This window comes from Lissotriton helveticus, chromosome 3_1 (assembly GCF_964261635.1).
Source record: "Lissotriton helveticus chromosome 3_1, aLisHel1.1, whole genome shotgun sequence".
Lineage (NCBI taxonomy): Eukaryota > Metazoa > Chordata > Amphibia > Caudata > Salamandridae > Lissotriton > Lissotriton helveticus.
The window spans coordinates 687,821,434-687,834,047 of record NC_136061.1 but is presented as its reverse complement, the minus strand read 5'-3'; the positions used below and the strand labels follow the sequence as shown (position 1 = coordinate 687,834,047).

The 12,614-nt window shown below is 48.9% G+C and overlaps 1 protein-coding gene and 1 long non-coding RNA gene across 3 annotated transcripts in view; one reads left to right on the top strand and one right to left on the bottom strand.

Moving 5' to 3' along the window:
* The window catches only part of LOC144822865 (uncharacterized), a 790,049-nt gene extending 786,643 nt beyond the window's left edge, over window positions 1–3,406 (bottom strand). Inside the window, exon 1 of the long non-coding RNA XR_013608711.1 lies at window positions 3,276–3,406. This is a non-coding gene — a long non-coding RNA (uncharacterized LOC144822865). The remainder of the gene's footprint in view (window positions 1–3,275) is intronic.
* The window catches only part of VPS13C (vacuolar protein sorting 13 homolog C), a 2,773,485-nt gene that overhangs the window by 1,672,052 nt on the left and 1,088,819 nt on the right, over window positions 1–12,614 (top strand). For both annotated transcript variants that reach the window (XM_078680824.1, XM_078680823.1), the window contains exon 58: window positions 2,439–2,736. In XM_078680824.1, coding sequence (XP_078536950.1) covers window positions 2,439–2,736 — 298 coding nt within the window. The remainder of the gene's footprint in view (window positions 1–2,438; window positions 2,737–12,614) is intronic.

Genomic DNA, 12,614 nt, shown 5'->3' with positions numbered 1-12,614 from the left:
TTTTTGCCCTTGTAGCATTTAGCCTTTGTAGCAGGGCATCGTTCTGCTTCTGTGGTATGCTTAAATCTCCCACACCTGAAACATACATGTTTATTCTTACCTGCTCTTACCTTACCAACAGGAACTTTGGTCTGATTCTTAGTCGAATTCTCAACACACTTGTTAATTTAGTGTATATCATTTACCTTGTAAAGGTTGTTCTTGTCCTCTAGTTCCCGATTGAGCTCTTTAACATATCTGGATGAATCCTCCACCCACCTTGCCATATCAATTGTTTTTTCCAAAGGTCCTTTAAGTCCAACAGTCTTTCCTGAATCTTTCTGTTATTCGTTCTGTTGATGAACTGGTCTCTAATAATTTACTCATGTAAGTTCTTGAACATCTCATATGTGGTTTTTAACTTTGTCCGGAAATGTTAGAATGATATCTTTTACTTCATGTCCTACTAGATCGAGCTGCAGAATAATTACATGTTCAGCAGTGTATTTTTTACTAGTAGTTTTTAAGAAATGCTCAAATAACCTTCTCCATTATTCCCATCTTTGGGTAATAATTTGTTGATCTATTATATCGAATGGTAAAGGTCTCCAAATGTTCATACTTGAAATATTTTCTTGATCATGTACATATGCTTCAACCTTTTGTACATTTCCAAGTGAACCTCCAACCAACATTTTGTTTTTTTTAAGAATAAGGTTAACCAAAATTAACTATTTAAATAATGCACATAAGATTCATATTCTATTTTCCAAATTAATATATTTTGTTTTATAAAAGAAATTCGGTTGTTTTTATATTTTTTCGATGTTTGCCTGGTTTCAAAAAAGCTACCTTTCTTAATGTGAATTGGCATGTGCCTGACTAAAAGATGGCAGCCGATATTTTATAATCTTGCGCTGTCTTGAATGATTTTAGGATGACTGCAATACATGAACTTTGAAATCTCGTGTTATTTCCTGAGGTCATGCACACTAGTTTGGGTTCCTGGTTTCTTCACTTGCATGCAGAAATGCTGACATGACTGGGTTTAGGAATTGCAAAAACGCTGTAAAATTAAGTTTACTACTTGGTCCAGCACCTTTGTTACTCGGGCCCTTGCCGCTTTATACTTTATCTCTTCATTTTCATGTGTGTCCACACCCAACACAGTTCAACTATCGGCACAGAGCTGCGGCCAATCAGCACCCATCGCAAAATTTCAAAATAAGGTCCACATTCCAGGCATTAAATGATAGTAGTTATTGTATGGAGAAGCAGCACCTCTAGCTCTAATGTGCGCCTGACACCCAGCAAACTCTGTACTAACTTGAAAAGATAACATTCTATGCACAGTGGACATCATGCAATACTACACAAACGTGTACTACACACATGCTTGGTCAGGGGTCTGGCAATGACTTAACCCAGTTTTTCCCGAACTGTGGGTCATAAACTGATTTTTGGTGGGTTGTGAACGTCCCAAGCATTAAATACATTTTCCTTTAAATTCTGGATTGTAAAAAAAAGTGAAATGTCAGGCTATGTCTTCTGACAAATTGCTGCTTATGTGTTTTCAACACAGGTATTGGGATTTACAAACTTCTCTTCCTTTGCAGTTAGAGAAAAAATGAATGTGATGTATGTGACAATGTTGCTGGGTCACAGGGACTGTGAAATTTCCTTCAGGAATGTAGGATATTTTTTGTAACACAACAAAATGTAAAGACATGTAAAAGAATTGTACACATTCTGAAGTGTGATGGAAGCAAAGATATAGTTTTTAATAGGATCAAAACAGATCAAGATACCACTTGGTGATGCACATATGATAAGTGTTCTCTGAAACCCAATTTCCACACATTATCATTTGTGTGCAATCTAGTTTTATCAGTAAAATTGTATGTCGGTGAAAAGTTAGTGGCCATCTCAGTAGAAATGTGCTTTCTGTAAATGGCAGTGCCCTACCACACAATGCTTTAGTTGCATTAAAGTTGCATTAAAAAAGTTTCCTGCCTCATGTCTAGTAAAGCGAGGTGGGTTCCAAAAGTTTGTTGTTTTGAAAAGTGGATTGTGGTTCTTAAGATTTTGGGAAGCACTGATTTAACCAATTATATGTCTGGGGCTCTGCAGACCTACAAGTAAATTGCAGACAGCCTCATTTGTGCATGTTTTCATTCTTAATGGTGACCAAAACTTCCTCTAGAGATTTACAGTAATTCTCAGCCCACTCTGTCAAATCTGTGTATTTCATGTAGAATAATATTTTATATGCTTGACACTGTTTTCTCTTGTTTAAAATGAAGTGGGCACAATCTGCTGTTTGATTGTTATTTTCTTTAATTTCAAGCAATATATGTATAGTATCAGACTACCAATCAGCTGTAGTGACAAAGCAAATTACCTTTGTAATTACTATGGTATATCAATAAAAATCCTTCCTGTTCTCCTGTTTTTCATAGATGCCAATTGTTTGTGAAACCAGTGGGAATTTTAGAAGGGCAGTATGGTCATTCTACTACCTACATCACATGGAAAGAAGAGCTCCACAGGAGCAATGAAGTGAGATGTATGTTGCAGTGCCCAGCTTCGGAAGCCAACTTTTTACCTTTAATAGTGAACTGCACAGCTGTACCCGATGAAATCGACTTTATTGCTAGTCATGGTGAAAAAGACTGGGATCCTGCATACATCCTTCATCTATACCCACCACTCACAGTCAGGAATTTCCTGCCTTACTCGCTTAGATTTTTACTTGAGGTATGTACCTTTTCGGACACCCTTTACCCTTCTTGTCGCTGTGGTACACATGTTGCACTTACTTTGCAGATCTCACTAAACTGTATTGAAAGTTAAACGTGCAATTTGTTTTGATTAAAACTAAGCTCAGTACAACTTTAATTAAATATTTTCCTTCTAAAGTTGAAACACAGATTGGTCACGGTTTTACATCTTGAATTGCTTTCAATTATCTGATGTGGGCGACCATTTATTGTGATGGGAGCTTTGGTAGACATTAAGACTAAAATTGAGTGTTCCAAATGGGCGTAACTATGATTTCACTTAGTATTTATTTAATTTTTTATTAATATGGCTACACCCTTCAAATGCCAAGCATGTGAATTATTGAAACATTTATTGCAACACAACAATCAATCCCTTACATTTGAATGAGATTCAGAAAGATGAATGGTCTTGAAAATGTCTGCATTCTAGGAAAAGTCCTAGTCATGCACTTGTTAGGAAGAAGTTTTAAAGAGTGAATGAGTGAACAAAGAAAGACTGGGAAATTGGCTCACCTGTCAGAGAAAAGTAGAATCATATTGCAGAATAAAAACAAAGCTGAGGTGCCTCTTTTATTTTGCCACTGAACCACATCTACATTGGATTAGCATCAAAACCATCCTGTCCATCTGGTCCTCGAATAAAGTTAATACGGTGGAACTATTATAGGAGCAAAGAATATGTAAAAATAGTATGTAAGTATCCGCTAGACTAACGAGCAAGAAGTCCAAAAAGAGAAATCAAGATTTTTTCAATTCAAAACTGTAAATGAATTTAGAACTGATTTAGCTCAAACATAAGTCACACAAGCTTACCAAAAATCAACAAATTAAAGGAAAACATGATAATGGAATTATCGCAGTCTATAACTAAGAACGAAAATTAATGAGATTTTGATTTTAATTACTCCGATCACATTAAGGTATGTTATGGAATAAATGGAGTAAGTACCTGGAGGACAATCTTATGGGATTCTGCCAAGAAAAGTGGTTGAAAAATCAGTTGGTCTTTCGTGCCTTGGACTTGTTGGGTATTTCCAAATTGGGTGATGTATGTGACTGGGACCACATTGTTACATTTGAGCATTTAGCTGAAGAATTTCAACCGCACAAAACACAGTTCTATAAATACCTTCAAATCAGTCATGCTCTAGCTTCCTATAGAGAGGACCTGACAGAAGTGCCTGAATACAAACCACTGGAGTCCAAATTATGCTCGGCTCATTAGGACACAAAGGAATATCGAGGCTATACAGATTCCTCATCCTCAATAGCTTAGACCCCTTATAGGGCACAAGATTGGACTGAGAATGTGACATTAGGAACTAAATGACGAGAGGCTAAGATGGCCATGTGTACACTCTCCATGTCATTTAATCTTTAACTGAATTCATCTGACCGATTCCACTTTACGTACACGAGTGCTATATGCTCTGTGAAATGTCTATCTTGGTATGTCTCATTATGCTCGAAACAAAACCCAAAAGTGACCACCATTACGAAGTAGTGCACGTTAGCTCATCTATAGCTTTAAGGGAGTGGACTAGGAGCAAGAAAAGCTTCTGAGCAATATGGCAAATACTCGTCATCAAAAAGAACATTTAACTAATAACTTTAACTACCACTGAGACCTTCAAACATTGGTAGCCCACACAAAGCAAACTTTAACTATAGAGTACATATTGAAAACAATTCTGATTTGGTTAGTGTACAAGGAGGGCCAGCCTGAAACATCACTGTTTTGTCGGCTGTTCTTCTAATCATTTGAGACTCATAGTAAGCACCTGTCTGCTGATAATGCCTGGCAGCCTGAAACAACAATGCTGAATCAAGAAATAGATATTCGTAGAATGTTTAGGTGCTTACGAGAGAGTACAAGATATCCCTCACCTGTTCGAGTCCCAGCACAATTCTTGATGTGAATAAACTGAAGCAGTTCATGATTCCAGTGTACCCCAGGAACAGCTCAGGAATTCAAAGGACGAGTAACACGAGCACAGTTGGTTTGAGTTCCATCCATTTTCCACTTCTCCTACTAGACTTAAGGGCATAAAAAGATGGAGCTACAAACAACAAATACGCATACAGTTAGGATAAATGTGCTTGTAAGGAATCTTGTAAGGAATCTGTACAATCTGAAAGAGACCATTAGTTATAGATTCCTTACCTTAGAATTACCCCTAGACATCAGACTGGATCCGGAGCATTTTTTCTGAAGCAGTCCCCTGCGCATCAGTAGGTGGATCGGTCGACTCCGCGCCCGTCGTCTGCATTGTGGTCGAAGGGATGAAGTTGCAGTATCTACTTAAACACCACCCCTGCACGCTGACGTCAGGTCTTTCTTTTTCCTCGTCAGCCAGCCCAGATCAGAGAGAGCATGTCCCTTAGTCACTTTTTTCGACTATTGTCAACTTCTTTTTTGAGTCTATCGACTCCTGGTAGGACAAGGGATGTCCCATCGTCGAACCCACTTCAAGCCTTGTGACTCCTGTCACAAATTGATGTCTGTCACGTATCCGCCCCTCGTGTGCCTCTGGTGCCTGGAGTGTGACCACGACTGGATGTCGTGCTCCAACTCCCAGGCCTTGAATCCGAAGTCTTTGCGGGAGTGGTCCTGAAAGCTCTTGGAGGTCCGATAGTCGGCTCCACGTCGTTCGATGTCCCGGTCGAGAGGAAGGTCTCAGATCGGTAGCGGAGCCACCACCACTTGTCATCAAAGTCTTCACACTCCTCGGGTAAGTCAAAGCATAAGAAGAGGGCAAAGAAGCACCGTCGCTATTCGCCTTCCCCCCGTCCGTTGGCTGATGCGATACGGGACCCGGAGTGTCATCGCTGTCCCGCTCTGACTTCGGAGCCTGCTTCTGGGATGGCTCCGCGCTTCCCTCCCTTTCCTGGAGCTGGATCGTCCCCTGCCCAGCTTCAAACTTTTTACGAAGCTCTTCACAGCATTTTTGGGCAGCCCAACTCTGCTGGCGCACATTCGAGCCACATGGACTCTCTCAGGGACCCTGGGCCTTCGATGCCAGTGGCTCCCGCCCCGGCGCCTGAGGATCCCCGAGGATCCAGGCCTGGATCTGGATCGCAACCGGTCGACCTCGTGTTACCTTAACTGGTGCTGATTACAGTGACAATTCCCCTGGTGCCAGTTGTGCCCCCAGCTGGCGCCCACCCCAGCCTCACTCCCGAGTTCTACACAGTGCCAGACCGACAACGATCGACGTCCGCACTGGCGCCGAAATGTACGTTTGTACCGCTGTTCATTCCTGGTACTCCCTACTGCCCTGAGTGGCAACCAGAGGACGGTGAGGAGTACTGGAAAGGGTCTGTAGACCCTTCGGCTGACCAGCATGAAGTGCCGGACTGGTGAGAGGAGTTGGGTGATGCCAGTGGTATGGATACCTCCCCAGACATTGGCATGGTCTCCCCCCCCCCCCCCCCCCCCCCCCACCGCGGCTACGGAGGAGGAAGCTTCGTATGCAGTGGTGTTGTGTAGGACGGCTGAGGCCTTGGGCCTGGAGCTTCCTACGGTGGCAGTCAGGACTAACATCCCGACAGAGGTACTTCAACCAGCAGCAGCCTCTTAGGAGCCCCTGCTGCCTTTTAATGAAGCCCTCATGGACATCCTTCTGGGCACTTGGTCCAAGACCAGCACAGGGGCTCCTGTGGTGTAGGATGATTGACCAACGTCACAGCCCGGCCCCGAGGTGACTCACTTTTCCTCTCCCAACACCCGACCCCTAAGAGCTTGGTGGTTAAAGCCTCGTCTCTAAGGGCGCATTCCCTACTGCTACCCAGATAGGGAATCCATGAAGCTGGACCACCTTGAGAAGAATGTTTTCTTCTGCCAGCTTCTGTTGCTCACATGCTACCACAGTGCCCGGAGGAGGCCCGGGCCATTCTCAACCGTGCAGTAGCGGAGGGTCGAGACGCAGCTAAGTTCACCATACGCTGTGGGCTGGATACTGCTGACTCTCTAGGCAGAACGGTTTCCACGTCAGTAGCCTGGTTGATGAAGTCTCGTTTCTCGGGGGATGTCCAATCCACTCTTCTGGACATGCCATTTGATGGCCGTCTCCTGTTCGATGACAATTCGGACTCGGCTCTCCAGCGCTTCAAGGATTCTAGAGCTAGGGCCAGATCCTTGGGCCTCATGGTATTGTCTCGACCCATGCAGTTTGCCTTTCGCCTCCTTTGTGGCAGAAAGGGTGCCCTACCACTCACCAGCCAATCTAGCCACAGGGCCTCTCAAGCTACCCAGCATATGCGTGGTCGAGGACGTGGAACCCGGCGACTCGGGTCTGGGGGCTAGTGGGCAGGCCGGTCCACCCATAACCCCCTGTAGCAGCCTCCAAACCCTCCGAGTCCGACATTTCAGGGCCCCCAGAGGCCAGTGGGCGGCAAGATTCGCCATCACCTCCCCACTGGCAAAACATAACGTCAGTCAGGTGAGTTATGCAGATAGTCTGAAGGGGCTACCCCCTCCCCTTCGAGACTACACCTCCCTCCATGCCTTCATCTTTCCATCACATGTCGGAGGATCACTTGGCTCTTCTCCACCAGGAAGTTGCAGCTCTCTTGGCCAAGGGAGCTGTTGAAAGGGTCCCTGTGCCAGAAGTAGGTTGTGGTTGCTGTTCCTACTATTTTCTGGTACCCAAGAAGGATAAAGGACTGCGTTCTATCTTAGACCTCAAGGCCCTCAACTGCTTCCTCCTGAAGGAGAACTTCAAAATGCTTACATTGGCTCCGGTCATGTCTGTCCTCGATCCCGGAGACTGGATGGTAGCATTGGACTTGCAGGACGCCTATTTCCACATCCTGTCCTGCCAGCCCACAGGTGTTGCCTACGGTTCACAGTAGGCCACCAGCATTTTCAGTTTACTGTGCCCCCCTTTGGCCTTACCAGCGCCCCTCGGGATGTCACGAAAGTGATGACGATGGTCGTAGCTCATGTGCGCAGATCAGGGGTTCCAGTCTTCCCCTATCTCGACGACTGGCTGTTGAAAGCTGTCGTCTCCCACCTTCAGAGTAGGGTGGACCTCCTGCACTCGCTGGGGTTCACTATCAACGTGCCAAAGTCACACCTGATTCCCTCTCAGAAGCTCCTTTTCATCTGAGCAGGTCTGGATACAGCACTGTTTCGGGCTTATCCTACCGATCAGCGAGTCTGGGATATTCGTGCTAGGATACAGATGTTTCAGCCTCTATCCCGGATTTCGGTGAAAATGACCCTGTGGCTGCTGGGCCTCATGTCCTCCGGCATCCTGCTGGTGGATCATGCCAGATGGCATATGCAGGCTCTGCAGTGGGACCTGAAGTTCCAGTGGGCTTAACATCAGCGGAATCTTTCCAATGTCGTACAGATCTCAGAGCGAACTGCACGTGAGTTGCAGTGGTGGCTCATGAACTAGGATTGGGTCAGCGTCAGATTGCTCTCCCTTCCCCAACCAGATTTCACAGTAGTGCCGGATGTTTCACTCTTGGGTAGGGGCAGCCACCTGGGAGAGGAGGAGATCTCTTGGTTAAGGTGGAGTCCGGTCTACTGATCCACCTTTTGGAGCTTCTGGCGATCCATCTTGCACTGAAAGCATTCCTTCCTTCTGTCAAAGGATGAGTAGAGCAGGTGTTCACAGACAACACCACCGCCATGTGGTACTGCAACAAACAGGGCGGGGTGGGGTCGTGGGCCCTATGTCAAAAGGCTCTTCGCCTTTGGACATGGGTGAAACATCAGGGCATATTCCTGGTGGTTCAACACCTAGCAGGTTCCCTGAATGCCAGCGCAGTTTGATCTCGAATGGAGTCTTAATTCGAAGGTGGTGCAAGGTCTCTTTCAGCAGTGGGGAGAGCCTTGGTCAGATCTGTTGCCACCAAAGAGAACGTGCAATGTCAGCAGTTCTGCATGTTGGAGTTTCGAAGGCGGCACTCGCTCAATGCCGTTTATTGTTGTGAGTGGAATTGTGGCCTCCTGTACTCCTTTCCACCTGTACCACTTCTGCCCAGAGTGCTGAAGAAGATCAAGCACAACTGGGCCCAAGACATTCTTGTGGCTCTGGATGGGGCACGAAGAGTCTGGTACTCCGAGCTCTTGAGCATGGCCATCGATCCTCCTATCCGACTGCCTCTTCGGGAGGAACTTCTGTCGCAGCAGCAAGGCATGGTCCTCCACCTGAACCCGTCCAGCCTCCACCTCCTTGCGTGGAGATTGAGTGGTGACAGTTGACATCTTTCGACCTTCCTTCCGTAGTCTGTAACGTTATCTTGGCAACCAGGTGTCCCTCCACTAAAACGGTAGGCGCATGTAGATGGAACACATTTTTGGCATGGTGCACAGCAAAGACTTTTTATCCCCTTTCTACCTCCTTTCGGAGGTTCTCTTCTTCATTCTCTCTTCGGCCCAGCAGGGCTCTGCTATGGGCACTCTTGCAGCCTACGTTTTGGCCATTTCTGTCTTCTTCGCCTTCCTGATCAGCCTTCTCTTTTTAAGTCCCTGATTGTCATTAGATTTCTAAAGGGCATTACTCATCTATTTCCTTCTTCTCCTTTCGTAATGCCCCAGTGGGAGTTGAATCTTGTCCTTACTTTCCTTATGTGTGCTCCCTTCGAGCCACTACATAATTGTCTTCTTGATCTTCTTACCTTGAAGACCACTTAACTGCCTGCCATCACCTCTGCTCGCATGGGGAGTGAGCTTCAGGCTCTTTCTTTCAAGCCTCCTTTTCTTGCAATTCATCCGAACAAAATGGTCCTTTGCACTAGGCCCTCTTTTCTGCCCAAAGTGGTTACATCTTTCCACATAGGTAAGATCTTCACATTGCCCACCTTCTTCCCGCCTCCACACCCTTCCAAAGAGGAGGAGAGATTCCACCGTCTGGACCCAAAACGTGCGCTGTCCTTCCTCGTTGACCGCACTAAAGATTTCCGGGTGGAAGATCAACTCTTTGTGGGTTATGTGGGCGCCAAGAAAGGTCGGGCCGTGCAAAAATGAACCATCTCTCGATGGGTTGTGCTATGCATTAAAATCTGCTATGCTTTGGTGAAAAATGAACCTCCATTAGGACTGCATGCCCCCTCTACCAGGGCGACGTCAGCCTCTAATGCTTTGGGACGTAGAGTACCGCTAATTGACATCTGCCAGGCAGCCACGTTGGCATCCCTGCACACATTTACAAAAGATTACTGTGTGGATATCCAAGTGCGGAGAGACTGCTTTTTTGGCCGTTCTGTTCTCTAGGACTTTCTGGTGTGAACACCTCCGGGGTTGGTATTGCTGGGGTATCTATTTTAAGTTAAGGAATCTATAACAAATGGTCTCTTTCAGATGAACAAGTTACTTACCTTCGGTAACGATGTATCTGAAAGAGACACATTAGTATTTGATTCCTTACCTTAGAATATCCCCAGGCGTCAGACTGGATCCGGAAACTTTTGCGTAGCAGTACCCTTGCGCGTCGGTAGACGTCGTCTGCGGCTCCGCGTCCGTCGTCGGCGTCATGGGCGCCGTGATGACGTCGTCAGAGTACTTAGACGCCGCCTCCGCGTGCCGACGTCGGTTCTTCTTTTTTCCGCGCCAGCAAGCGCAGATCTGGAAAAAGCAGTAACCCTAGTCATTTTTTGACTAACTTTTTGATCGCTTTTGATCATTTCTCGAAGTCTTTCGGCTCCGATCGGGTCCGTAGGGATGCCCGGCTTTAAGCACTGCAAGGATTGCGACCGCCTGATGTCGGTCACGGATCCTCACCACCTGTGTTTATCTTGTCTAGGCGTCGATCACGACGACAAGGCCTGCTCCGACTGCCGGGCCCTCTCTTCGAAAGCCAGGCGGGAGCGGTCCCGCAGGCGACTCGAACTCCGACAGTCGGTCCCGCGCCGCGAGAGGTCTCGGTCCCATGGGAGGTCGAGGGACAGGTCGCGGGCTCCGAGCCACCACAGCTCCGAGAGTAGGCCGCACTCCTCCGGGCCGAAGTCGTCGTCAGGTAAGAAGCACAAGAAGTCCAAGCGGCGTCATCGCTCTTCGGACTCCCCCCGACGCTCGCGCGACGGGGGTTTGTGTGACACCACCCACGCGGCTCCGACAGAGTCGCGGGCGCCGCGTGCAGCTCCACACCCTCCGGTTCCTGGGCTGAACGCGTCGCAAGAGGAGATCGAGCGCTTCCTCATGGCCATGAGGAAACTCTCTCCTCCGACGGGCTCCGTGGCGCCTTCGGGCCCAGCAGACCCGTCTGGGACCCCTAGCGGGTTGGGGGGATCAGCCCCGACGCCGTCGGGTGCTACGGCCCGACGCCTTTGGGCCCGGCGCCGCAGGACGCCGCTGGACCTCCTTCGGGATCTGGTTCGTCGCCGGTGGACCTTACGAGATCCCCGGCGTCGGACCCTCAGGTGTCGCCTCCGGCGCTGTCCTCGGGCGGCGCCGTCCCCGGTTCCACCTTTGTTCCTGTTACGGCGCCGGGACGGCCCCGATGGGCGCCGCTCCAGACGTCGTTTGGAGAGTTTCACTTCTATGAACAGGCCCCATTAGTTGAGAACCCTGAGTTTCAGGAGATGGGTGATGAAGAGGACTGGGAGGGGTCTGAGGACCCTCTGACCAGAGAGTGTCAGTCTCATGAGGACAGGGCAGGAGACCTTGGGGAGGCCAGTGGCCTGGACATCTCTCCAGACACTGGTTTTGTCTCCCCTCCTACCCTACCGTGGCTTCGGAGGAGGGGGCAACCTACAGTGTGGTGCTGATGAGGGCTGCCAAGGCCTTGGGCCTTGAGCTCCCCGTCGCGGCCGTGAGGACTAATCTCCTCACTGAGGTCCTTAAACCACAGTCAAACTCGGCCGAGCCTCTGCTGCCCTTTAATGAGGCCTTGACGGACGTTCTTCTGGGTACTTGGTCCAAGCCCGCTACGGGTTCACCCGTAGATAGGAACGTGGCCAGACGCCACCGCCCAGCCCCGGGCGACCCATGTTTCCTGTCCACCCACCCCACCCCCGAGAGCCTGGTCATCCAGGCCTCCAATTCCCAGACCGCGTTCCCGTCGGCCCCGCCGGACAGGGAATCCAAGAGGTATGAGCAGTATGGTAAAAAAGATCTTCTCATCCCTTAGTCTGGGTCTGCGGTCTTCCAACACCGCATGACTCTTGGGCCGTTACACCCACTCTCTGTGGGATACGGTCGCGGAAGTGCTGCCAGAGTGTCCATTGGAGGTACGGGCCGAAGTCGGTCAAGCCCTTGTGGAGGGCCGGGATGCAGCCAAGTATTCCATCCGGAGTGGGCTGGATACCACAGACTCGCTAGGTAGAGCGATGGCAACGACGGTGGCGGTCAGACGCCACGCCTAGCTGAGGTCCGCCAACTTTTCGGCAGATGTCCAGAACACACTCGTGGACATGCCGTTCGATGGCTGTCGCCTCTTTGGCGACAAAGCAGACCATGCGCTCGAGCGCTTTAAGGACTCCAGGGCTACGGCCAAGTCCTTGGGCCTCTCGGCCCCACGCCAGCAATCGGCTGCTTTTCACTCCTTTCGTGGCCACGGAAGGGGTGCACCCACACGTGCCGCTAGCCACGCTCCGCAGGGCAATACCCAACGCGGTGGCGGCAGTGGGAACCGCCGTCCGGGCGGTAGGGGTCAACGGCGAGGTCAGTCCACACCTTCCCCCGCAGCATCCGCCTCAAAACCCTCCTAGTCCGTGCTTTCAGGCCCATGTGACGCCAGTGGGGGGCAGGGTTCGCCATCACCACCTCCACTGTCGCACTGTCACTTCGGACAGGTGGGTGCTGCAAATCCTCCGAAGGGGTTACTCCCTCCCCTTCGAGGCGACTCCTCAAGCCATGCCACCGCAGAACCACCGTGTATCGGGGGATCATTTGTGACT